The sequence below is a fragment of the Tupaia chinensis genome, unplaced genomic scaffold (genome assembly GCF_000334495.1).
Source record: "Tupaia chinensis unplaced genomic scaffold, TupChi_1.0 Scaffold149184_1, whole genome shotgun sequence".
Lineage (NCBI taxonomy): Eukaryota > Metazoa > Chordata > Mammalia > Scandentia > Tupaiidae > Tupaia > Tupaia belangeri.
Window position 1 is genome coordinate 1,340,079 of NW_006209032.1, and position 25,405 is coordinate 1,365,483.

The 25,405-nt window shown below is 47.1% G+C and overlaps 1 protein-coding gene and 1 long non-coding RNA gene across 8 annotated transcripts in view; one reads left to right on the plus strand and one right to left on the minus strand.

Moving 5' to 3' along the window:
- Positions 1-23,330, plus strand: part of IP6K2 (inositol hexakisphosphate kinase 2) — a 27,088-nt gene extending 3,758 nt beyond the window's left edge. For 2 of the 5 annotated variants that reach the window (XM_006170994.1, XM_006170997.3), the window contains exons 2-6: positions 14,463-14,794; positions 16,704-16,926; positions 17,893-18,068; positions 21,993-22,168; positions 22,560-23,330. In XM_006170994.1, coding sequence (XP_006171056.1) covers positions 14,593-14,794; positions 16,704-16,926; positions 17,893-18,068; positions 21,993-22,168; positions 22,560-23,060 — 1,278 coding nt within the window. In that variant the 5' untranslated portion in view covers positions 14,463-14,592 and the 3' untranslated portion in view covers positions 23,061-23,330. Of the gene's footprint in view, positions 1-3,527; positions 3,549-9,297; positions 9,397-13,950; positions 14,098-14,462; positions 14,795-16,703; positions 16,927-17,892; positions 18,069-21,992; positions 22,169-22,559 lie in introns of those variants that run through there. The other 3 variants (XM_006170998.2, XM_006170995.3, XM_006170996.3) reach the window with 3 other exon arrangements.
- Positions 15,845-24,323, minus strand: LOC102499921 (uncharacterized). Of its 3 annotated transcripts, none has more exons than XR_003548331.1 (4): positions 23,521-24,323; positions 17,243-17,843; positions 16,693-16,809; positions 15,845-16,598 (listed from the first exon to the last, which is right to left on the minus strand). It is a non-coding gene; the product is annotated as an uncharacterized LOC102499921 (long non-coding RNA). The 3 variants fall into 3 exon arrangements; XR_001369891.2 differs by lacking the exon at positions 23,521-24,323 and having other exon boundaries at positions 17,243-17,355; positions 17,596-17,883; XR_003548330.1 differs by lacking the exon at positions 23,521-24,323 and having other exon boundaries at positions 17,243-17,883.
- Between the last annotated feature and the right edge of the window lie 1,082 nt (positions 24,324-25,405).

Genomic DNA, 25,405 nt, shown 5'->3' on the forward strand with positions numbered 1-25,405 from the left:
CGCCAGGCGCATGTGCGTGCGTGCCCAAGATCCCAAGAGGGGAATGGAGGAGAAGGGATTGCAGCATGGCCATCCCCCCTGGGGGGTGATTTCCTTCTTTCTGTCTCTGTCTGGCGAGCGCACGTGCCCTGTAGCAAAAATCTCTTTAAAAAATAAATAAATAACAAATAACAAATAGTAGTAGTGGTTTGTAGCATATTGTGATGACCAAGGAAATATCTTTTTCCAAAAATTGAACTTAGAGTCCACCTCAGAGTTTGAAAAAAAGATAGTCTGAAATGACTAGTCTGCTTGGGTCTTTCACTGTCACTAGCTTCAGTGGTTACTGACTGCTGGACAGTCATGTTTCATCTACATTCTATGCCCACCTCTTCACTGCTTCCACCTCTAAGTAAAAAGGAAACTGAGTTTTTAAAGAACCATTCCAGTAATGTTATTTTATTCATAAATATTTCAGTGTTTATCCCTTAGAGATGCAGAGCTAGCCACAGAATTTACAATACCATTATTCTACCCCAGAAAACAATGGTAATTCTTTAGCTCTTTTTCCCTTAAGTCATGTTTCAGTGTCTTTAATTATCTTATTAGTAGTTTTTAAAACAGTTGGCTTGTTCAAATTAGGATCCAAATAAGGTCTGCACATTGCATTTGATGAAAATGGTGCCCTTTTTTTGAGGGGGATGCTATTAGGAATGTGCCAGAGGCCAGAGAGAGACATAGAGGTTAGGGGGAGTGAGAGAGCACACTCATGGTGCAATCCCTTCTCCATTTTCCTCTCTGGGTTTTGGGCATGCACACACCTGTGCTAGGTGTGTTTTTCAAGCTGGCAATCCTGGACTTGAACTGTGTAGTTGGCTATGTGGGATCGTCACCTTAACCACCGACTGCCCCCAAAATGGCTCTTTGCTCTCAAATTTGTACGCGCTTGCTCTGTTTTTTTCTTTTTTTTCTTTTTAATTTAACAGTTGAAACTGTGGTGGTTTGTCTTGTGAAGTTTCCCATATGCTTGTTTTTGCTGATCACTTCATGTGCTTGAGACCTTTTGGCTCATGGGGCTAAGTTTGAAAGGATCACTCTTGACTTTATGGCAAAGAAGTTGAGAAGAAACTAACTACCAAGCCTCATTTAAAAATGAACCCCTGGGGGGAACCAGCAGTTAGCATAATGGCTATATCGCTGGACTCCCACGTGGTCGACTGTGGTTCGCGTCCTGGACCCGGTGATTAAAACTCACACCGGGCGCATGTGCGTGCATGCCCAGGATCCCGAGAGGAGAATGGAGGAGAGGGGATTGCTGCATGACCATCCCCCCTGGGGGGTGATTTCTCACTTTCTGTCTCTATGTCTCTGTCTGTCTGTCTGGCGAGTGCACGCGCCCTATGGCAAAAACATCAAAAAAAAAAAAAACAAACCCTGGGGACCAGCAGATGGGGTAATGGAGTCACTGGGCTCCCCCTTAGTCCACTGCTATTTGAGTCCTGGACCCTTCTGCCTAAAACTCATGTGGGGTGCATGTGCTTGCACACTCAACATCCCGAGAGGAGAGGAGAAGGGATTGTGGCATGGTCATCCTCGGGTGGGTGATTTCTCACTTTTGTCTCTCTGGCGAGCACACACACCCTACGGCAAAAATCTCTCTTTAAAAAATATTAGCCCCTGGGACCAGGAGTTAGTGTAATGGCTGTGTGCAGTTCGAGTCCTGGACCCGGTGGCTTAAACTCAAGCCAGGTGCGCATGCATGTGTGCCTGCCCAAGATCCCAAGAGGAGAATGGAGAAGGGATTGTGGCATGGCCATTCCCTCTGATGGGGGATTTCTCGCTTGCTGTCTCTCTCTGTCTTTCTGGCGAGCACACACGCCCTATAGAAAAAAAAACCTCCAAAAAAATGAACCCCTAACTATGAACTCAGGACTGTTAGGGACCTAATAGACTACACAGTACAAAACTATCCTCCCTCTGTTTCATGTGGTCTGAAGGGTCTGAGTCTTGGATTTTCCATGTGGAACTGGGAAGAGATTCTGACTCTTGGCCTCTAAGAGAGTCTTAGGTGTTCTGCCCCTTGTGTCTTTATAGTTCTCTTTCTCTCACACTAATGTCTCACCCTTTGCTCTGCTCACAGGAGGTTCACGATACAGAAGTCTTAGCTCTTTGTGGGCAATTCCAAATCTGTTTTTAAGTTAAATTCACTGCTTCTGGCTATCTGCTGAACATTTCTTGAGTGCTTTGACTATCCTCTTATATTTGTGTGTATAGTTCAAGTCAATATCTTCTCAGCTGTGTCTCATTTCATGAACAGAACCCCTTTATTCTGACTGGTGAAGGTCCAACATCTGATTCATTCCTCCAATTTGATTCCCTATATCAGCCGTTCTGAAGATAGGTCCATGGTTGCCCATTTCCCAGAGTTCAGTGGGGTTTGTGTGTTTGTGTTTTTCAGGAGAGAGGCTTACAGATGATTTTGATTCTCCAGGGGTGATCACTTGTCCCTCCAAAGTTTAAGAGCAGTGTACTACACCTAGGCATCTACCAAGTTCTGTTTCTCTACCCTCCCTTCCTGCCTTAATTCCTCTGTTTGGGCTGAGTACCTGTAGGCTGGGCAGGACTTGAGACTCTGTGGATATAGTGGAGAATGCAGGAGACTGCAAAATGGTAGATTTTACATAACAAAACATGTATTTTACCACAATGAAGAAATAGAGTTGGGAAGAAACATAAAGCTTGCTTATTTATTTTTAGGTGTTTTTTTTTTTTCCCCCCCACAGGGTGTGTGTGCTTGCCAGAAAGACAGAGAAGGACAGAGAGAGGGAAAATGAGAACTCGACCCCTCGTGATGGCCACACTGCAGTCCCCTCTCCTCCATTCTTTTCTCGGGACTTTGGGCATGCACAAACATGCGCCAGGCATGATTTTCAAGGTGCTGGGTCAAGGACTCAAACTACTGTCAGCCATGTGGGAGTCCAGTGCCCCAATCAGCAGTGGCCTGATTGGGGCCCAAGCATAAAGCTTATTTTACTGGGAAGAAAAAGCAAAACAATACAGATAGCCTGATCTTACTTAGGTAAAGAATGTAAAAAGAACCTGTAGGACGAAGAACCCCAACTAATAATGTTGGTCATTTTATCATATTTGTAATCAATAAAAAGTTTAATTTCTTTTAAAGACTAAGTATGGATGTCCTTGAACACTCCATTCCTTTGCCTGGCATTGAAGCCCATTTCTTCATTCTCCTTCCACAAGCACAAGGTTTTAGTGTCCTTACCCTCTGTGTGTCAAGTCTACCACTGACCTCCATTTTTGTTTAGCCCTTTGGAGTCACAATGGGACCTGGACTCTAGAGGAATGCTCACCTGTGGTGAGGGAGAAGGCTAGGTGTTCAATCTTGTTCCTACCTTATGACAGCTGTGAATAATTAATTGTACTATATCTGGTTACAGGTAAAGACAGGCACCAACTTGGGACCAGCAGATGGCATAATGGCTACGTCACTGGACTCCCATGTAGTTGACCACAGTTCAAGTCCCGGACCCAGTGGCTTAAACTCACACCAGGTGCTTGTGCGTGCATGCCCAAGATCCTGAGAGGAGAATGGTGGAGAAGGGATTGTGGCGTGGCCATCCCCCCAGGGGGTGATTTCTTGCTTTCTGTCTCTCTGGCGAGTGCACGCTCCCTATAGCAAAAACCTCTCCAAATAATAATAATAATACCACCTTTAATAAGTTCACAGGGCAGTGTGCCTTGCAGATGGTTGCTCGGTGACCCCGGAGGCTGCAGCACATGACTACTTTCTGGTTTCCACATGGACAGTTAGGAGTGGCAGCACTTTTACTTATTCAGCAAGAGTTTGTTGCCATGGTTTACATCTCGTTCAGGTGCACCTTGGGTTCAGATCTATTTTCACCAATCTTTTTTAAGGTTTTATTTTTTTATTATTATTATTTTTTAATTTTGTTGTAGTTGCCCATGTGCTTGCTGGAGGAGGGGTGGCAGGAGGAGAGAAGAAAGAGAGCACACCTCCCAAGGGAGAAGACCATGCCACAATCCCTTCTCCATTCTCTTGGGATTTGGGGCATGCATGTACATGTGCCTGACATGTTTTTCAAGCCACTGGGTCTGTGGCTGGATGATAAAAGCTGCCAGATTGATGCTATGAACCTGGGGTACCCTTGCCAGTTGGAAGAGGGGATACAGAACCTGCTGTAGTACAGGGCACACCTCAGTCCCCTTTCCAGCAGGTGTATCACCTGAGTGTGCTGCCTTGGTTCTGCGGCTGCTCATGAGGACTAAATAATTTTTGGCACCTTTGTTTCAGGTGAGTTTATGTGTCATGTGGGTTTGGGAACTGGCTCAAATAGGAGTAAACATTGATCATAGGTAGAGTATAATCTTGTCTGAGGCTGGTGGACTTTACTTATCAGTGCATGAGCAAACCATGACTCAAAGTAGCAAAAATCCCTCATGGATTGAGAACTTGGAGCGGTTTTTAGCCTTAGTCTGAGAGGATCACTGCTTCGTGTTCCTGTTGTGCAAGGTCCGTGGGTGTTGAAGTATGCAGCAAGAAGGAGACTGCACGTGGAGAATTGTCCTTGAAAGACATGTAACTCATTTTTGAAAATTCTTGGTGCATGGAAAAATTTAGCTATTTCTAAGAAAACTTGATTTTTTTTTTTCCGAAGAGTTTTTTGCTGTAGGGTGAATGTGCTTGCAGGTGAGACAGAGTCAGAGAAAAAGTAAGAAATCACCCCCCAGGGGGGATAGCCACGTTGCAGTCCCTTCTCCATTTTTCTCTTAGGATTTTGGGTACACAAGCACACGCACCTGGTGTAAGTTTCAAGCTGCTGAGTCCAGGACTCTAACCACAGTCGGCCATGTTGGAGTCCAGTACCCTAACCACTAAAAGGGGCATATGATGCCTTAGAGTCAGTAATTCAGATTTGACTAAATCTTGAGGGCGTGGTGCTATAGTCTTATCTAGAAGAAGCTTGCTTTCTTGCTTTTTTAATTACTTGAGAATGTATGCATTTACCTTGGGGGGACTGAGGAGGTGGGGAGAAAGCACCTCTTAATGGGGTGTTGTCATGCCACAATCCCTTTGCCATTTCTTCGTCCTGTTGGGGTGGACACACATGTATGTGCCCAGTGTGTTTTTAAAGCCACTAGGACTGAGATTTGGACCAGGATTCAAACCAGTATTCCAACTACCGTCAACCCTGTGGGATCTGGCTCATTTCATCACTAGGCCTAGAAGAAACTTCAGGTTGGCTAAAATTCTGTGTTAATTCCAGCAGGGTACTCTGATGAACATGTTTCAGGTGGCTGAAAGTTCCTCCTCTCTGGCCCAATTGATATTGTCTGTCATTGGTATAGTCTGTATAGTCCAGAATCTGGTCTGACCAGGAAAAGAGATAGGGCAGTGTGAAAATGCTGATGGTTCTGGTGAGGAGAAGCTGCTGTGTCCTTTATGGAAGGGTTTGTCTGAATTTTTAGAACGGCATACTTTATTTGTCAGCTTTTTTGGGAAGGATCTGCATTATTGTAAGTATTTCATGAAATTAGTCCAGGACTCGAACTGCAGTGGGCCATATGAGAATCCAGCAATGTAACTGCTACACCATCTGCTGGTGCATACTCCCCGCCCCCCCCCCTTTTTTTTTTGAGTGTTGAAGATCTACCAGAATGGAAAGCTGAACCTGCAGTTAGCTGTGTGGCCTTGAGCACTATAGTTCAGTATACTAGCTATACCACTGAGGTTAGACCTGTAATTTTGTATATATAATTATAAACGTCATCTTTTTTGTTTTGTTTTTACTGTAGGGTATGTGTGGTCACTGGGATGAGAGGAGTGATTTTTCTCCCTGGGGGTATGGCCACACCACATGCTGCTGTTGCTTTTCCTCCATTTTTTTCTGGCTTTTGGGCACACACCTACATGCACCCTTAACCACCATGCCATCTGCTGGCAGTATAAATGCCATCTTAAAGAAAAAAGAATTTGGGGGGGCAGCAGGTGGCTTGGTGGTTAAGGGTACTGGACTCCCACATGGCTGACCATGGTTCAAGTCCTGGAACTGGCGGCTTGCTTTCTCACTTTCTCTCGCTTGCTCTCTCACTTCTGCTCTCTCGCTTTCACTCTCACTTTGTCCCTTTCTGGTCAAATTAAATAAATAAAGTTAAATAAAATTATTATTATTTTTAAAGAATTTAGGGATCAGCAGATGGCATAGTGATTACATTGCTGGACTCCCACGTAGTCAATCACCATTCCAGTCCCAGACCCAGCAGCTTAAAAATCATGCTGGGTGTGTGTGTGTGCCCAAAATCCTGAGAGAAGGGATTGTAGCATGGCCATCACCTTTCGGGGAGTGATTTCTCTCTTTCTGTTTCTTTCTGTTATTCCAGCAACCAAATGTGCCCTATGGCAAAAACCTCTACAAAAAAAAAAAAAAAAAAGAAAGAAAGAAAAGGAAAGAAAGAAAAACAAAAATTATAGTAATGAAAACAGAATTTGCTAAGGGTCCAGCTAATGCTTTACACAAAGAGAAGTTGGATCTCTCAGGGTGACTGACCACAGTTGGAGTACCTGGCCCAGTTAGCCTGAAGCATGCCAAGTGCTCAAGTACCCAAAGTCTGATGGGCTAGAAGGCTGAAGGAAGATCAAGGCATGACCAGACTCTCCAGAGGGTGCTTCTCTCTCTCTCTCTCTCTCTCTGCCCCGCCTCTTATTCTATAAGAATATTCCCTATTTTCTGTCTCTCACATGCATATGCACGTGCACTGTCACAATAAGAAAAAGAATTTAAATAAGAAAGTGAATACTTATTTAAAGTGAAGAAAGGATCAGAAAATGTTATACTTAAATTTTTTCCTCCCAGCCCCAAAAGTTGCACATTTTTAAAAACCAGATAAATGGGAACAGAAGGTGGTGTAGTGGTTAAGGCATTGGACTCCTGCCTGGTTGACTGCAGTTTGAATCTCAGACGCGGCAGCTTGAAACTCATATCAGGCATGTGTGCCCAAAATCCTGAGAGGAAAATGGAGAAGGGATTGTGGCATGGCCATCCCCCTGGGGAGAGTGATTTCTCACCTCTATCTGTCTCTCCAGTGAGCGTATGCTTCCTATAACAAAAATCTCTCTTAAAAAAGGGGGGGAGTGGGACCAGCAGTTAGTGTAATGGCTATGTCACTGGACTCCCTTGTAGTCGACCGTAGTTCGAGTCCTGGACCTGATGGCTTAAAACTCACACCGGGCACATGTGTATGCGTGCCCAAGATCCCGTGAGGAGAATGGAGGAGAAGGGATTGTGGCGTGGCCATCATCCCCCCTCGGGGGTGATTTCTTGCTTTGTGTCTGTCTGGCGAGCGCACGCACCCTGTGGCAAAAACCTCTCTAAAAATGGGGGGTGGAGGGGTATGCACCAGCAGATGGTATAGCAGTTACATTGCTGGATTCTCACATGGCCCACTGTAGTTCGAGTCCTGGACTTGGTGGCTTGAAAATCATGCCATTTACATGGGCAGGTGGGCCCAAGATCCTGGGAAGAGAATGGAGAAAAAGGGATTTTGGTGTGGCCATACCCCCGGGAGGGGATTTCTCATTTTCCCTGTCTCTTTCTCCAACGATTGCACATTCCCCAAGGCAAAAACCTCTTAAAAATAATAATAATAACAATAATAAAAGCAGACAAGTGTGGGCCAGCCAGGTAGAGTGGTGGTTCAGGCAGCTGGGTCCTACATGGCCTTCTGTGTAGTTTGTGTCCTAGACTCGGCAGCTTGAAAAACACTCCAGGCGTGTGTGTACATGCCCCACATCCCAAGAGGTGAATGAAAGAGAAGAGATTGAGGTGTGGTCATCCTCCCTGGGGAGTGCTTTCTCACTTTCTCTTTATCCTCCCTCTCTGTCTCTCTGGTGACCACATGCACCCCTATAGCAAACTTTTAAAAACAAACACAAATTCAGGGCCAGCTAGTGGCATGGTGGTTAAGACGTTGGACACTCCCACATAGCCAACCACGGTTCAAGACCTGGACCTGGTGGCTTGCTTTCTCACTTTCCCTCTCTCTCTGTCTCTCTCTCTCTCTCTGTGTGTTTCTCTAGTCACATTTAAATAAACAAATGAACAAATAAATAAAATTTAAAAAAACATACACACAAATTCTACACCTTAAAGTACTTTTTCCCGAACATTTTTGGTCAGCTTCTTTTTTTTCTGAGTTTTCTTTTTCCGTCTGTGAGTGAGAGGGACAGAGAAACAGCATCCTCAACAGGTTCTTGTCCCCATGACTAAACCTTAGCTCTATCCAGCACAGGAGCATGAGCACACACGTGCCTAGAGTGCTAGGCGGGGCAGGTCTCTGGACATGGACCCAAAAGCTTCTATGGGATCAGCCTCACAGAGACTGGTGTTTTACCACTGTACCACAGTAATATAATAATAATAATAATGGCCCTCTTGGGCACTATTTTGACCTCTTTGACAGCAATATTATAATCTCTGTGGACAGAATAGAAGGATCAGGTCACAATCCATAGGATAGTTGATCTCATCCGCTGGTTTTTTTGTTGTTGTTGTTTGTTTTTTTTGAGAGATTTTCACTGTAGGGCGTGTGCGCTCACCAGACAGACAGAGAGAGAGACATAGAGACAGAAAGCGAGAAATCACCCCCCAGGGGGGATGGTCACGCCGCAATCCCTTCTCCTCCATTCTCCTCTCGGGATCTTGGGCACGCACGCACACGCGCCCGGCGTGAGTTTTAAGCCACCGGGTCCAGGACACGAACCGCGGTCGACTACGTGGGAGTCCAGCGACATAGCCATTACGCTAACTGCTGGTTCCCTCATCCGCTGTTTTTGAAAACTTAGAAAAGTTTCTTTTAACGTCACAACTCATCATATGTTATTTTTATGATTGTTATATTTGAAAAACTTGTATAAAGTTTTTTTCACACATGAGCTGTGAGGCTTCACGGCATTCAAGGTTTTTTGTGCAGTGACTACGGGGCCTTGGAAGTGAGTGGGCAGCCACGGTCCCCAGGAATAGTAACTGGTACTTGTTTTTAGTGTGTGTGGGGTGTGTGGGGGGGTGTGTGTGTGTGTGTGTTTGGGTGGTGGTAATATATATATATATATATATATATAAAATTAACCTTTTTAACCATTTTTAAGTATGTATGTAATTCAGTGGCTTAGCTGGTATTTTTTTTCTGCTATGCATTTTCTTTGTAAGTCTTTTGGCTGAATAATATAGATTATACAATTTTGTCTTTTTTTTTTCTTTTTGTCAGAGGATGCTTGCACTCACCAGAAAGAGACAGTGAAGGAATGGGAGAAAGCATTCTGTGATGGGGCACAGCCCTACTGCGTTCCATTACCTTTGTTTCTCCATCTATTTGGGATACGGGGTATGCACATGCACCGTGTGTGTGTTTAAAATAATTATTTATTTCATTGCATTTGTTGTTATTATTCTTTAGTTTGACCAGAGAGAGACAGAGAAAGGGAAAACGAGAAAGCAAGCCATCAGATCTAGGGCTTGAGCCACTATCGGCCATGTGGAAATCCAGCACCTTTAACCACCACACCACCTGGCGGCCCACCTTGTATTTTTTTCAAGCTAGCGGGACTGGTATGTTAACTATGTGGTTGGCTATGTGGGATCCAGCTCCCTTATCCACTGGTCCATGGGGCCTGCCTGATTTCATAATTTTGTATTTTGCTCCTGTTACTTCAAGACATTGAGACATTCTCCTGGAGCGTCTACTCTATGCAATGTATGGAGTTTCAGTAACTGATCTTGGTGGTTGAGTTGTGGGTTATATATGAATGTGCTAGTCAGTGACTCTGGGGCTCTTGGGGAGGAGGTCTGAGTAGTGAGGGCTGTTTTTCCCATTAAGCTATTTTGCAGCATGCCATCCCCTGTGACTGCCTGACCCTGGTGTTTTTCTTGAAGTATAGTAAGTGGCCCCAATAGATCCCAATTGTAGGCTCATTAACTAAATCTGAATGAGCAAACTCTGGGCCCAGGGACTTTCATGAGTCACAGCAGTTTTTTTTTGGTTTTTTTTGTTGTTTTTTTTTTTTTTTTTTTTTTGAGAGGTTTTCGCTATAGGGTGCGTGCGCTCGCCAGAGAGAGACATAGAGATAGAAAGTGAGAAATCACCCCCAGGGGGGATGGCCACGCCGCAATCCCTTCTCCTCCATTCTCCTCTCGGGATCTTGGACACGCACGCACACGCACCCAGCGTGAGTTTTAAGCCACCGGGTCTGGGACGCAAACCGCGGTCAACTATGTAGGAGTCCAGCGACATAGCCATTACACTAACTGCTGGTTCCCAGAGTCACAGCAGTTTTATATGCAGTACTTAAAAAGTTAACAGTAGGGGCCAGCAGGTGACTTGGTGGTTAAGACTGTGGACTGACATATGGCAGACTGAGGTTCAAGTCCTGGAGGCAGCAGCTTGAAACTTATTCCAGGCACATTGTGTATGCGTGCCTAAAATCTCAGAGGAGAATGGAGGAGAAGGGATTGCAGGTAGCCATGACCCCTGTGGGACGATTTCTCACTTTTCTTTAGCCGTCTTTCTCTGTCTTTCCCGACACCCTGTAGGGGTGTGTGTAGAAGAAACCTTTTTTATTTTTTTAAGTTAACATTAAAGAATTGTGTTTTATGGGGACCAGCAGTTGGCATAATGGCTATGTCGCTGGGCTCCCATGTAGTCGACCGTGGTTCCAGTCCCAGACCCAGTGGCTTAAACTCAGGCCGGGTGCGTGTGTGTGCGTGCCCAAGATCCTAAGAAGAGAATGAAGGAGAAGAGATTGCAGCATGGCCATCCCCCCTAGGGGGTGATTTCTCACTTTCTGTCTCTGTCTTTCTGGTGAGCGCACACACCCTATAGCAAATACCTCTCAAAAAAAAAAAAGTTTTATGTTCAGATCTTAAACCAGTTTGATAAATTTGAGGGGAGATAGACAGAGGTGGAATGCTATGCCTATCCAGGATGGATCATGTTCTGTGTTCTTAACCTGTTTATAGTTTCATGGACAAATGTGGGGCATCACAAAAAGCTAAACAAGATGGTAAATCTGCTGCTGGTATTTTGCAGTTATTCCTTGTGTCCCTAGGTACAGGGCCAGCACATTGTATGGGCTTTTCAGTACTTCTTAATGCTCCAGGATTCTTGGGGAAACTGGGCCTTAGACTATAGATATTTAAATCAACTTGCATGTGGAACACAGGGGAAGCTGAGAGTGAGCACTTCAAGACTTTTCCTCCTTCTGGCCTGGTGGAGGCCTTTAGGGATGAGCTGATCAGTTTAATCCTCGGAAAATTGATCCTTCATTTTTTCACAAGTATAGGGCCTGTAAGCAGCCCTGAAACAGAAGCCCCACAGATTTGTAATTCCAAATGTGAGAAGTGTTGTACAGTGAACCTACACTTACATTACCATTTAGGAGACAGAACGTGATCGACACAAAAAGATCACGAAACAGTACTTGGCCTATTACATAGAATTCATTGATACTTAGTTTTATCCTTTTTATTATTATTATTTTTTTAGTTTATTTTCTTTGGGTGGTGAGAGGTGATCCTTCTCCTACCCCTGCAGCCAGGCAGGATTATGGGCACACCCCGTTGTCTACACCACTACATCTGAGCCTATCCTGTTTGATTAAAACAAAGCAAAACAGGGACCAGCAAGTGGCATGGTGGTTGAGGTGCTAGACTCCCACATGGCCAACTGTGGTTTGAGTCCTGGACCTGGAGGCTTGCTTTCTTACTTTTTCTTTCTCTGTCTCTCTGGTCAAATTAAAATAATAACAATAATAAATAAAATTAAATAATTATTTTCTTTTTAAAAAAGGCAAAGCAAAAAAAACCCTTGTTATCCCTCACTAATTTTGGTTATACAACCCACAAAGTAGAGATCAACTCTATGCCTCTCTTCATTTTACAGACCAGAAAACTGGAACCCAAAGGGAGCTAGATAGAGATTTGGAGTTTTTCTCCAAGTGATCAAGGGACAGAACTGAGACTAGAATTTGCTCCACCTCACTACATGCTAATCAGTTGTCTCCCTAATTCTGCCTCACATTTGGGAGTTTCCTGTGTCATCAGACTTGGCTCAGGCAAGAATGAGCCTTATTTTCCTTGCCTCTCTACCCAAGATAACGATTCTCCCAGGATCAGAGTCCTATGTACTGCCAGTGTGTGGTGCACAGGAGGGAGGATGGCAAGGTGCCACATCACACCCAGCAACTAATGAACACTCTGGAGACCTGGAAGGAAGAGGTAGAAATACTTGCTAGGCCTTTTGGCCTCCAGCCATACCCATGAACCACATTCTAGAGAGATGCCATGAAGGACCAGTTTGTTTTAAATTTTTTGTTGGAGGGAGAGATGGGTAAGAGAGCACCTAGAGAGGAGTTTCTTTCTACCTCACTGAATACATAGAAGGAATCCTAAGCAGAGTTGGAAAAAGGAGTTCCATCATTCTTATCCTTGTTCTAATAGCAAGAACAGTTTTATACTTTTTTTTTATTCATTCATTTATTTTTAATTTGACAGAGAGAGACAGAGAGAGGGGGGAAGTGAAAAAGCAAGCCACCAAGTCCGGGACTCGAACCATGGTCAGCCATGTGAGAGTGTCCAGCGCCTTAACCAGCAAGCAGTTGGTGTAATGGCTGTGTCACTGGGCTCCCATGTAGTCAACCACAGTTCGAATCCCAGACCTGGTGGCTTAAACTCATGCCAGGCATGTGTGTGTGAGTGCCCAAGATCCTGAGAGGAGAGTAAAAGAGAAGGGATTGTGGCTTGGCCATCCCCCCAGGGGGTGATTTTCTCGTTTTCTGTCTCTGTGTCTGTCTTTTTTTTTTTTGGAGAGGTTTTCGCTATAGGGTGCGTGCACTCGCCAGACAGATAGAGATAGAAAGCGAGAAATCACTCCCCAGGGGGGATGGTCGCTCTCTCAATCCCTTCTCCTCCATTCTCCTCTCGGGATCTTGGGCACACATGCACATGTGCCTGGTATGAGTTTTAAGCCACCAGGTCCAGGACGCAAACCTCGGTCGACTACGTGGGAGTCCAGCGACATAGCCATTACGCTAACTGCTGGTTCCTCTGTGTCTGTCTTTTTGGCAAGTGCACATGCCCTTTAGCAGAAACTCTGAAAAAAATTATTTATTTAAAGAATTATTTAAGTGAAAAAGCAAGCCACGAGATCCAGGACTTGGACTGTGGTCGGCCATGCAGGAACATCTAGAGCCTTAACCACCACGCCACCTGCTGGTCCGCCCCAAAAAATTATTATTGTAAAATTTACTACAGGGCACAGGCACTCACCAGAGAGAGACTGAGAAAGTAAAGTGAGAAAGTAAGCTGCCAGGTCCGGGACTCGAACAGTAGTCAGCCATCTGGGAATCCAGCCACTTTCACCCCCATGCCACCTGCTAGCTGTAAGTGTATTGATTATTAATTTTTAAGTCCAGTCTGGGCCCACAGTCAGGGTCTCTGAAAGGAGGAGAGTAACACTAACTTAAAGAGGCTAATTTAAAATAGAAATTAGAAATATGTGGTAACAGCAGGTGAAATGTCTGGTATGCACAGTAGGGATGCTGCGTCAAGATAGACGTGGGCAGAGACCATGGGTCCTGAAATGTACCTGGAGGTAGCACAGGGATTTGCAGAAGGGCACGGTTCAAGATGCATAGTCAGGTTCAAGGCCTGGTCCTGGAAGTAGTAGAGAACCCTAATTGCCCTAGGATAGCAACTTTAATGGTGCACCCCAGCTTTTGGCGATCTGGGTAAACTGATAAAAATAGTTGGTGACCTAGAACACTGTGTATCTTTTTAAAGGGAGTTAACCAGCCTTGATCAGTTGTTTTTAGATACAGACGTTAATCATTAAAGCTGGGTCCAAGCTCCTTTGCTAATAAGGTTAATGGGGCTTGTCTTTGGGCTTGGGCAGGAGTGGTGTGTATAAACACCCTGGGAGCATAAATCTTAGCAGATGATGCATAAACAGGTTTTCCTATGTTGAAAAAAAAATACAAACAATAGAACTAGGCATGATTTACCCTAAACTTGACGATCATATTAGAAAACGGTAAGATTTCATCTGAATAGTAGGTTTTGTATTGTGATTTCATATCGGAGTGCCTTGTGTTGTGTGTTTTGACTGCCAGCTGTGGTGGCTTTTTAATGTAGTAGTCATAGTCAGGGGGCTGCTGATTAGTGCCTCTGGAGCCTACTCTGCCTCTAGGCATCCTGCCCCGCCCCATGAGCTCAGGCTGTTTGTTTTTCTCTGGGAAGAGGCGGGGCCAGGGCTGGGCTGTGGGCAAAACCCTGCCTGAGCTTGGGCTTTTGTCTTTTCTTCTGGAGGAACTGCTGGAGTAGCACGGCAGTGGCCCTACGGTGGTTCTCAGGCCACTTCAGACCCCTGCCTCATCATTTGTGTTTTGCTTCTGGCAGAGTGTCCGGCCTGTGCAAGAAGTGGAGCCGAGACTAAACATACAGACGCACAGACAGACGACAGACGGAGGACGCACTGGCTGCTGGACCCTGCCGCCTCCCCTTTCTCCCTGCTGGCTGTGCCCGGAGGATGAGCCCAGCCTTCAGGGCCATGGACGTGGAGCCCCGTGCCAAGGGCATCCTACTGGAGCCCTTTGTCCACCAGGTCGGGGGGCACTCATGTGTGCTCCGCTTCAATGAGACAACCCTGTGCAAGCCCCTGGTTCCGAGGGAGCACCAGTTTTACGAGACCCTCCCAGCTGAGATGCGCAAATTCACTCCCCAGTATAAAGGTGAGCCCCCTACTGCTGGAACGGTCTCCACTACTGCACAGACGTGAGGGAACTTGGCCATGGAAGGGCCTGGCCGCCACCCCAGGAGCCCTCACCCCTCCCGCTCACTCTGTGTTTTCCTTCTCCTCCTCTTGGCCCTGAGCCCTGCACCTCACACCCTCAGTTTTCAAGGCCTGGTAAGATTGCTCAATTATGTTTTGTTTTGTGGAATTGTTTTGAGTGTATTTTTGGTGGAAGTGTAGTTGTGTTCTATGTTCAGGTGCCTTTGATCACAGTGGCCCATGGTCCCCCATGAGGAGAACAATGGGGAAGACTTGGGGAGGATTTTACCCAGAGTACTTGCCGCCTGCCTGCCTTTTGTCCTCCAGGAAACCAGATGCCCGGGTGATTAGGTAGGCTGGAGGCTGGGAACAAGGTTGAGTCAGATGGAATTCAGGAGTGGGAGGCCTGTACTGATTAGCTGAAACCATTGGCAATGATGGAATGTCCCCACAATTGCCATGTGAAGGCAATCTTTGATTCTCACACTGCGATTTCCTTCATGAACTGCATTTTGGGGGGATATCAGCAGCTACTACAGGGTGTGGTCTTTTTTGGGAGGGGAGGATTTTGTGGAAATCAAATCAGAACCTGTTGAAGAAAATCAGTTATGCATTACCTAGTTACACAACAGACTCAAGGACAGTTTAGGTTATTTTGGGACTGTTGAAGCCTTGTTCTGTAAAGACAATGTACTGAGCGCACCTCTCTGTGCTGAGTATGCATGTATGTTGTGTTGGGGCTGGGGGAGTTGGGGACCCTCACTTGGTCCTTCTTTGTTATTTTTTTCCAGGATAAAACCAAAGGCCTCTTGTTAGCTGGCCACCTTTGCCCCCCTTTTTTCCCCTGGTCCTTTCCCCCACAGGAAAGTGTGGCCCTCGAACTCCCTACCCTGGCTCTTCTACACCCAGAGCTGGGGCCACCTCAGAAGTGTCACCTCTCTGAGCATGCATTCCCTGCAGCGAACACACGGGCAGGCAGCAGAGACTGAGCAGATTGATTGATCCTGGGGCAAAGAGGCCTGGGAGGAGAGGTGTTCAGCCGGTCTGTTGTAAGGCGCTCGTCGGCACCTGCTGAAATGTCCCGCCTGACAGCCCTCTCCAGAAAGACTGTCTAATTATACACATGGCAGGTTCTAGAGACTCGAGGGTGAGAGCTGCTTTCAAGGCCACCGCGTGTCCGTGCTCCCCGCCCAGCCCCACCTGCCTGCGTTCATTTTATTCATTTGTGACATGAGACTGCAAAGACCAATAAAAACATATTTAAGAAGGAAAAAAGGCTGGGCACCCCTAATCCCCATATGGGGGTACTGCAGGAAGCCTTTGCTAGGGTGTCTGTTGTGCTGTGTGGTCTGTTTTGTTTGCCCTTTATTTTGCTTTGCTTACCCACTCTTCCCTTACCACGGGATGCGTCTCACACCTAGGCAAACTGGTGTTCCCCTTGCGTCGGGCTCTGCTTTAAAGCAGGCCTCAAGGCCGTCGGTGTTTCTGTGTAGGGTGTTAAGAATTCCCATACAATATAAAGAGCAATGTTTTTACATCTCTCTTGGGATTAGAAGGGTTACATAAATATTAATAAACATTTTCAATGACAGAAAAATGTGTCTTGTAATTCTTTGGTTCTTGCCTTGTTGAGTGCATCAGAGAGGAAGACTCTCGGCCATGTCTGCTCCCTAATCGCTTGTCTTGTGTGGTGTCATCTTTTCTAGCTGTTTTGATATTTGTTAGGTTTGCAGATGAGTTTGGGGCCTCTGGCAACATAGAAACTAAGGAACAGGGTAAGAAAAAAACAAATGTTAAAATCATGTTATTTAGAACCACATCTTCCTATGAAATTAAAAAGTCCTTTCTGCTCCTTACCCGCCTTCCAGGTGTAGTATCCGTGCGTTTTGAAGAAGACGAAGACAGGAACTTGTGTTTAATAGCATATCCATTAAAAGGGGACCATGGAACTGTGGACATTGTAGACAATTCAGACTGTGAACCAAAAAGTAAGCTGCTAAGGTGGGCAAGCAAGAAACATCATGTCCTAGAAATGGAAAAGACTCCCAAGGACTGGGTGCGCCAGCATCGCAAAGAGGAGAAGATAAAGAGGTGGGTATAGACTGAGGGGAACTCTGAGCTCTGTGGGAGGGGAGGTGTTGGGGCTCTTGGTTTTATAACCCAGTTCCTGGGAACTAAGGACCTGTGATGGACTTTGTAGGTACCATGTCGCTCAGTGGGTACTTCCCACAGGACACACGCAGCTTCTCTTCTGTCCATTGTGGTTAGATCGCGCTATTTTGAGTTAACAACTGCTATGACTACTGTTACGCAGATTCATTCACCATTCCTCCCAGGACTGCTCTGTGCCAGGCCTAGCCTGTGTCCTAGTTTGTCGCAGTGACCAAGACAGGAGTCATCTCTTTACCTTAGGTTGCTCATCAATAGTGGGGGACAAAATGGTCTGTTGGGACCCATGGATCCCTGCACTTGTGGATCCGTACAGGGCAGGGCTTTCAAAATCCTGAACCTTGGCAGAACCTGTGAAAATGTAAATAATATTAAAGAGTCAGGAGGCTTCAGAAAGTTCATTGAATATGTGTATTATGAAAAAACTTCATGCATTTTAATTTTTTTTTACACCAAAATAAATTCACACTTTAATTTCGTCTTTCTGTGAACCTTTTGAAACTAAGTAGATAGACTTATTCCTATGGAATTTCAAATCCCGTGGATTTTCCCAGTGCCCAGCATTTGGAATCAGGGGGCAGTGGAGGCTACCTGCTGCAGAGTCGTGGGGCAGAGGCTGATCTTTTGTCTTAGGGTCTTGCTGTAGAAGACTGGTGGGCTGACTCAGTCGGTTTTGTTTTTTCTTTTAATAATTTTCATTGAGACATAAAGTACAGGATAATAAATGTATCGATTTGAAGCATTAAGTGGGTTTTGGCAGATGTGTATGATGTAACCACCATCTCATCAAGATACCAGCTTTTCATCACCTCAGAAAGGTCCTTTTTTCCTCTTTGACCCTGAAATTTGAAGAGACATGTCAGTTTATTTTATCTTTTCTCCTTATAGCCATAAGTTAGAAGAAGAATTTGAGTGGCTAAAGAAATCCGAAGTCTTATACTATAGTGTAGAGAAAAAGGGGAATGTAAGTTCCCAGCTTAAACACTACAACCCTTGGAGCATGAAATGTCACCAGCAGCAGCTACAGAGAATGAAAGAGAATGCGAAGCATCGGAACCAGTACAGTATCCTTTGTTTATCAGACACTGTACCTTGGGGCTGGGGAAACGGAAGGTGAAGGCCTTTGGAGCTCAGAGGGAGAGGTTGGGTTTTGTGTTTGTTTTTTAAATTTTGTCAGAGGGTGCCTGCGTTTGCTGGGTTGAGATTGAGCACCCTGCTCCCATGGGGAATGGTCATACTACAATCCCTTCTCCATTTTTTTCTTCTTTCAGGATTTTGGGCATGCATACACACACATGCCTGGCACATTTTTCAGGCTGCAGGGTCCTGGGCTCAAACTGTGTGATTGACCATGTGGGATCCAGCTGCCTTAACCACCAAACCATGGACTGGCCTGAGGTTTTTTTGTTTTGTTTTGTTTTGTTTTGTTTAAACAATTATTTTATTTAACTTTATTCATAATTTGAGCAGAGAGGGACAGAGTGAGACAGGAAGAATGAGAAAGCAAGCCGCCAGGTCCAGGATTTCAACCACGGTCAGCCATGTGGGAGTCCAGCGCCACTAACCACCATGCCACCAGCCGGCCCCGAGGTGGGGTTTTTTAAGTCATGGTTGAGATTCCTGTGTGACGGTTGTGCTAGTATACCTATGTGTTAGCTGTGGGCAAATCCACCTCTCAGACCGGCCTAGGAACGCAGGTGGTGGGCGATAATGGGTCTCTGGTTTGAGCAGTGTTCATGAGTGGGGCCAGCTTGCTGGTGAGCTTTATCCTAGGTAGCTTAGAGGAAGAAAGAGTGAGGGGCTGGATCCTGTTTTTCAGACTTAAACTTTCAGTTTCAAGAGTCCCCAAACAGCTCTCCTGCCAGAGAGTAAGTGGATTGTGGGGCTCACCCTTTTTTTTTTGAGAGAGATTTTTGCATGTGTGGACACATGTGTTCCCCAGAGAGACAGAGGGAAAATGAGAAATCACCTCTCAGGGGGATGGCCATGCTGCAGTGCCTTCTCCTCTTGGGATTTTGGGCACACAGGCACACACATGCACACACACCTGCAAAAATTCGGCCATGTGGGAGTTCAACACTTTAACAACTATGCCACCTACTGGACCCAGCAGGACTGACCTTTGAATCCTGGCTTGCCACCAGCCTCCTTTTCTTACCTATTAAACCATACTTCAGTGGTCCTGGTGGGTTGTTTTTGTTTAATTTTGAATCTTATCTTATGGGGGAGGGAGAATTCCTCAAAAATGGGGATATTTTATTTTTTTAACTTTATTAGGTAGTAAGTATGTTAAAAATGGATCTGACAGGTTAAACTCCTAAGTGCCTGTGACTCTGTGAAGCTCCTCTTAAGATAACATTGCTGCATCTGTGTACGTTTCAGCCTGTGTTTTTAAAAGATAAAGTTATTTTAAATAATTTATATACCATTATAACTTCTTTAAAAGTGGACAATACAGGGACCAGCAGGTGGCATGGTGGTAGAGGTGGCTGGACTCCCACATGGCTGACCGTGGTTCGAGTCCCAGATTTAGCAGCTTGATTTCTTACTTTCCTTCTCTCTCTCTCTTTCTGCTCAACTTCAAAAACTAAAAGTAATGACAATAAAAAAATTATTTTTTTGGAGAGGTTTTTGCTATAGGGCACGTGTGGTCGCCAGACAGAGAGAGACAGGGAGACAGAAAGCGAGAAATCACCTCCCGGGGGAATGGCCATGCTGCAATCCCTTCTCCTCCATTCTCCTCTCGGGATCTTGGGCATGCATGCACACGCACCTGGTGTGAGTTTTAAGCCACCGGGTCCAGGACTCGAACTGCGGTCAACTATGTGGGAGTCCAGCGACAGCCATTACACTAACTGCTGGTCCCAATAAAATTTTTTTTTTTTTTTAAGTAGACTAAGCTTAGAGGAGGAGAGGGTAAGGGGCTGGATCCTGTTTTCAGACTTCACTAAATTTTGTAAAGGAATGTAAAATAAATTTTAAAAAGAAAACAAGACAAAACAAAAAAATGGACAATAGAGGACCAGCAGATGGCATAACGGTTACGTCACAGGACTCTAGGTAGTCGACTGCCGTTTGAGTTCTGGACCCTGCGGCATAAAACTCACACTGGTCTCAGGAACCAGCAGTTAGCATAATGGCTATGTCGCTGGATTCCCACGTAGTCGACCGTGGTTCGTGTCCCGGACCCAGTGGCTTAAAACTCACGCCGGGCGCGTGTGCGTGCGTGCCCAAGATCCCAGGAGGAGAATGGAGGAGAAGGGATTGCGGCGTGACCATCCCCTCTGGGGGGTGATTTCTCGCTTTCTGTCTCTATGTCTCTCTCTGTCTGTCTGGCGAGCGTACACGCCCTACAGTGAAAATCTCTCCAAAAAAAAAAAAAAAGAAAACTCACACTGGTCGCTTGTACGGGTGTCCCGAAGCTTCCAAGAGGAGAATGAAGGAGAAGGGATTCTTGGCCATTCCCCCTGTGGGGTGATTTCTCACTTTCTCTCTTTCTTTCTCTCTGGTGAGTGCACATGTCCTGTAGCAAAAATCTCTCTTTTGGGCCAGCAGTTGACGTAATGGCTACATCACTAGACTCCCATATAGTTGACCGTGGTTTGAGTCTTGGATCCGGAGGCTTAAACTCACACCGGGCATGTGTGCATGCGTGCCTAAGATCCCGAAAGGAGAATGGAAGAGAAGGGGTTGCAGTGTGGCTATCCCCCCTAGGGGGTGATTTATCACTTTCTGTCTATCTCTTTCTGGCGAGCACATGCACCCTATAGCAGAAACCTCTCCAAATAAAAAGAAAATCTCTCTTTTAAAAAAAAAAAGACCAGCAGTTGGTGTAATGGCTACGTCACTGGCCTCCCATGTAGTTGACCGTGGTTCGAGTCACAGACCTAGTGGCTTAAACTCACACCGGGCGCGTGTGTGTGTGCCCAAGATCCTGAGAGGAGAATGGAGGAGAAGGGATTGTGGCTTGGCCATCCTCCCTGGGGGGGAATTTCTCACTTTCTGTCTCTGTCTCTCTCTGTCTGTCTGGCAAAGCACACTTGCCCTATGGCAAAAACCTCTCCAAGAAAAAAAAAGGGAGGATTTTGCAGGTGTACACACGTGCATCTGGTATGTTCTTCAAGCCACCAGGTTTGGGACTCAAAACCGTTCAGCCATGTGCAATCCTTAACCTCTATGTCACCTCTGGCCCTATTTACTTTCTAATTGTCAGTGGGCATGTGGGCTCACCAGAAAGAGAAGGAGAAGGTACCCCCAGTGGTGTATGGTCATGCTCCAGTCCCTTCTCTTCCATTTATCCACCCTGTCAGGATACACCATGTGTATTTATCAAGCTGCTGAAACCAAGATCAAACCATTCAGTTGGTCAAATGAGATCTGGATCCCTAAATCAGTAGGTCCCAGTGCCAGCCCCGATAACTTTTTTTTTTTTTTTTGGAATCATTTCATTTAATTTTATTCATTTAATTACTTATTTTAATTTGATCAGGGAGGGACAGAGAGAGGGAAAGTGAGAAAGCAAGCCGCCAGTTTCAAGACCCAAACCACAGTTAGCCATATGGGAGTCCAGGGCCCTTAACCACCACGACACCTGCTGGGCCCCTGTAACTTATTTTATAGAGAAGAATACTTTCACGAGTTGGTACTCATATGCCAGGTTCACATTTCAGGCCATAGCAGTTGCTGAACTTGTTTGCTGTACTGGTTGTAATTGGGGACATTGTACTGTCGGACTCTCATTTCATGCCTCGCTGAGTTCAGAAAATGATGTTGTCTCCCAGGCCTGTATCCAGTCCAGACAGTGTGCTCTGGGCTCATTCCCTGACACGTAAAGGTACCTCCTAGTTTTCGGGCCAGTCCTGGGTTCCCTCCATGGGAGATGGTGGGACTCACGGAGTTCCCCAAGGGTGTGACCTCTCTGCACCAGAAATGCCAAGGCCCCAGGAAGCAGCCACTCCTCTTTGCGGCGATTATCCTTAACCATTCAGAATTTATCTTACTGGAGAACCTGACTTCCCGCTACGAGGTGCCTTGTGTCCTGGACCTCAAGATGGGCACGCGCCAGCACGGTGACGATGCTTCAGAGGAGAAGGCAGCCAATCAAATCCGGAAGTGTCAGCAGAGCACATCTGCAGTCATTGGTGTGCGTGTGTGTGGCATGCAGGTGAGAGGGGTGTGCTTGTGCATGTCGGGCTGGCCAGGGGTGACCCAATGTGAGTTTGTTACTTTCTGGTTAAGAAAGAAAGCATACATGCGTGGGTGACCCCCTCTGAGGCTGGCATGGTTGCCTGGGTCCAGTTGGTGGACAGGAGTAGGGAGGAAGGCAAGAGGCTAGGCCCTCTCCACTGACCCACTGATGAGGGGCTGAGGCACAGTGGCCAAACCCAGGATAGCTGCCTCTTGGGTGGGTGCTGATGAGAGGGGACCGTGACTCTGTGACTGGTGTACCTAACAAGCTAAAGCATCTGATTCTGGCTGTCACAAGTCACCGTGCCTCCCCATGGTCCAGGGTTTGAGAGGGTCCTCAGCTCTTGACCTGCTGGTGTCTCGCACAGGTGTACCAGGCAGGCAGTGGGCAGCTCATGTTCATGAACAAGTACCACGGGCGGAAGCTGTCAGTGCAGGGCTTCAAGGAGGCGCTTTTCCAGTTCTTCCACAATGGGCGGTACTTGCGCCGAGAGCTCCTGGGCCCTGTGCTCAAGAAGCTGGCTGAACTCAAGGCGGTGTTGGAGCGACAAGAGTCATATCGCTTCTACTCAAGCTCCCTGCTTGTCATCTATGATGGCAAGGAGAGGCCCGAAGTGGCCCTGGACTCGGACGCTGAGGACTTGGAGGACCTGTCAGAGGAGTCAGCAGATGAGTCTGCTGGCGCCTATGCTTACAAGCCCCTTGGCGCCAGCTCCGTGGACGTGCGCATGATCGACTTCGCACACACCACCTGCAGGCTGTATGGCGAGGACAGCGTGGTGCATGAGGGCCAAGATGCTGGCTATATCTTCGGGCTCCAGAGCCTAATAGACATTGTCACAGAAATAAGTGAGGAGAGCGGAGAGTGAGCTTGTGGGCTGCTCTAGTACCTGTGAGTCTTTCTGTGTCCCAGGCACAGCTGTGCTGCGTCAGGGAGGAGGCCAGTACGGCCAAGTGGTGACCCCGGCAGCCTGGAGCTGATGCACAGTGGCCCCTGGGAGCCCCAGCCTGAGCCAGTCCAGTTGCGCTCGGAGTCTTATTTATTTTAACTTTCTTCAACATTCCACATTTGATGATGCAGATACCTCTTTCTTCCCTGAGTGTAAATGTTCTAATACAGATCTTTTTTGTTTATTGTACCCAGTGCCTCTGTCGTTCTTTCCAGGGGCAGGCAGCTCCCTTCAGACCCTCGTCACGTGACCCTCCCTGGTCCATTGGTATTCTGGCTGCCCCCACCCCATGGATCTCAGTTACCTCAGTCTCTTGGCTTGGTCCTCAGTTCTCTCTCATACCCTCAGGTCACCCAAAAAGGAGCCCCCATATATATACCTTAGCCACCTCTGGAGTCCGTGCTGGCTGTGTTCCAGCATCCCATCCAAAAACTACACTTGACATAGGTCTTTGTTTGGCCCAGTGCACTGTAAGCTGAAGGTGGGGAGCAGGTGGTCCAAAGTTTGGGTGCAACTTTTGACCCCTCCTTTGCCACTGGCAACAGCTTATTGTCCACTGTGACATCAGATGTCTTGAAGCCAACAATGGGCCTCAAATAGCGGCTGTGGTCAAGGGGACCAGGTGATGAAGTGCTTGTTGAGAGGAGTGTTCTGGTCAGGGTGATCCTTGGCCACGCTACCTGTCACCATTGTTCTCAGCCCTGGGTTCTGCCAAGCCAGTTTCTGCCTTCCCATAGTCCCAGCCAGCGCAGCCCAAGAGCTGCTACTGCTCTGTGCAAGGAGGGATTCTGGAAAAGGAAGGAAGCAGGAAGGTCTTGAGCCCCAGAGCCAGACCTTGTGCAGAAGGCTGGATGTCCCAGTTCCAGCAGCTCTACCTGCCAAACCAGCATCTTCCCAAGGCTTGTTTCCCCTGGCATAATCATGCCCACACTCTGTTCCCTGGGCTCAGGCTGCCCTTGGAAGATGTTTAGCTGCACCTGCCCAGGAGGCCCTCTTCCTGCATTTCCAGACACCTTCTCCCCAGGACCCTCAGGCCTTTCCCTGGGACCCCTAGGGACTCCTGGCCTAACTGTAAAGGTGGGTAAAACATGTTCCTATGGCCACATGATTCCCACCCTCTGCCAGCCCTCCTGTCTGCTCTCTAAAGGGGACATGAGAAGTTTAAGACCTTTAAGGAGTACAACAGTAGGGGCCAGCAAGTGGCATGGTGGTTAAGGGTGCTGGAGTCCCACACGTCTGACCATGGTTCGATTCCCAGACCTGGCAGCTTGCTTTCTCACTCCTTACCCCCACTCTGTCCCTTTCTGGTCAAGTTAAAATAAAGTTAAATAATTCTTTAAAAAAAAAATCCTACAACAAGATGATTGTCATTGACCGGTGGAAGCTTGACAGCCTTTTAGTTGTGGAGAGTGGAGTGCCCCAGGCAGAGGGAACACAATGTACAAACACCTATGATGGGAAAAAGCCAGTGCTGGCCCATGGCCTAGCGCCCCCACATGGCTGAGTAGCGTTGAAATCCCACTCTGGCTTGAAAAACAACGGGGGGTGGGGGGTGGGGGGGCATATTCACCTGTGCCCAAAACCTCACTGGGTGGAGAAATGGAGAGGAAAGGATTGACGTATGGCCACACCCCACAGCCAGCGCTGTTTTCTCCTCTGCTCTGTCTCTGATCGCGCTCTAGCAATCAAAAAAAAAAGAAGAAAGAAAAAACTGGCCGAAGGAGTGGGTGCGAGAAAAAACCGAGAACCTTCCCGATCTGGTTTCAGTTTTGAAAGTCTCCCTTCCCACCCTGGCTCCCCCTTGTCCACAATCAGAGCAGGGACATAGTGAAAAGAGGTCGTGAGGCCTAGACATGTCGAGGAGTCCCAGCCCCCGAGGGGGCTTCCAGGGTGGTCAGCCAACGCCAGCAGTCTGACGCCCTCGAGGTCTAGCTGTTAGCTAGCAAGCCGGGACCCGCTTCCCCAGGGCGGCGCGGCGCACCGGCTACTGGAGGAGCGCGCCTTCAACAAGACCTACGTCGGGACGCAGCGCTCGGCCTTGAGCGGGTAAAGGGAGTTCGTGGGCCCGGAAAGGGAAGCGGAGGATCGGAAGCTTGGAACCGAGAGCTCCTGGCCATAGCTGGCGGTGGGCTCTCAGGCCTCGCCTTGCCATGCCTCTTAAGGCCGCCAGGGGGTGCCGCGCCCCGATGCGTGGGCCGGCCCACTCGGGGCGGGGCTGCGGCGGGCGGAGGGGCGCGCGCACGCGTGGTGGGTCACGGGGCGGG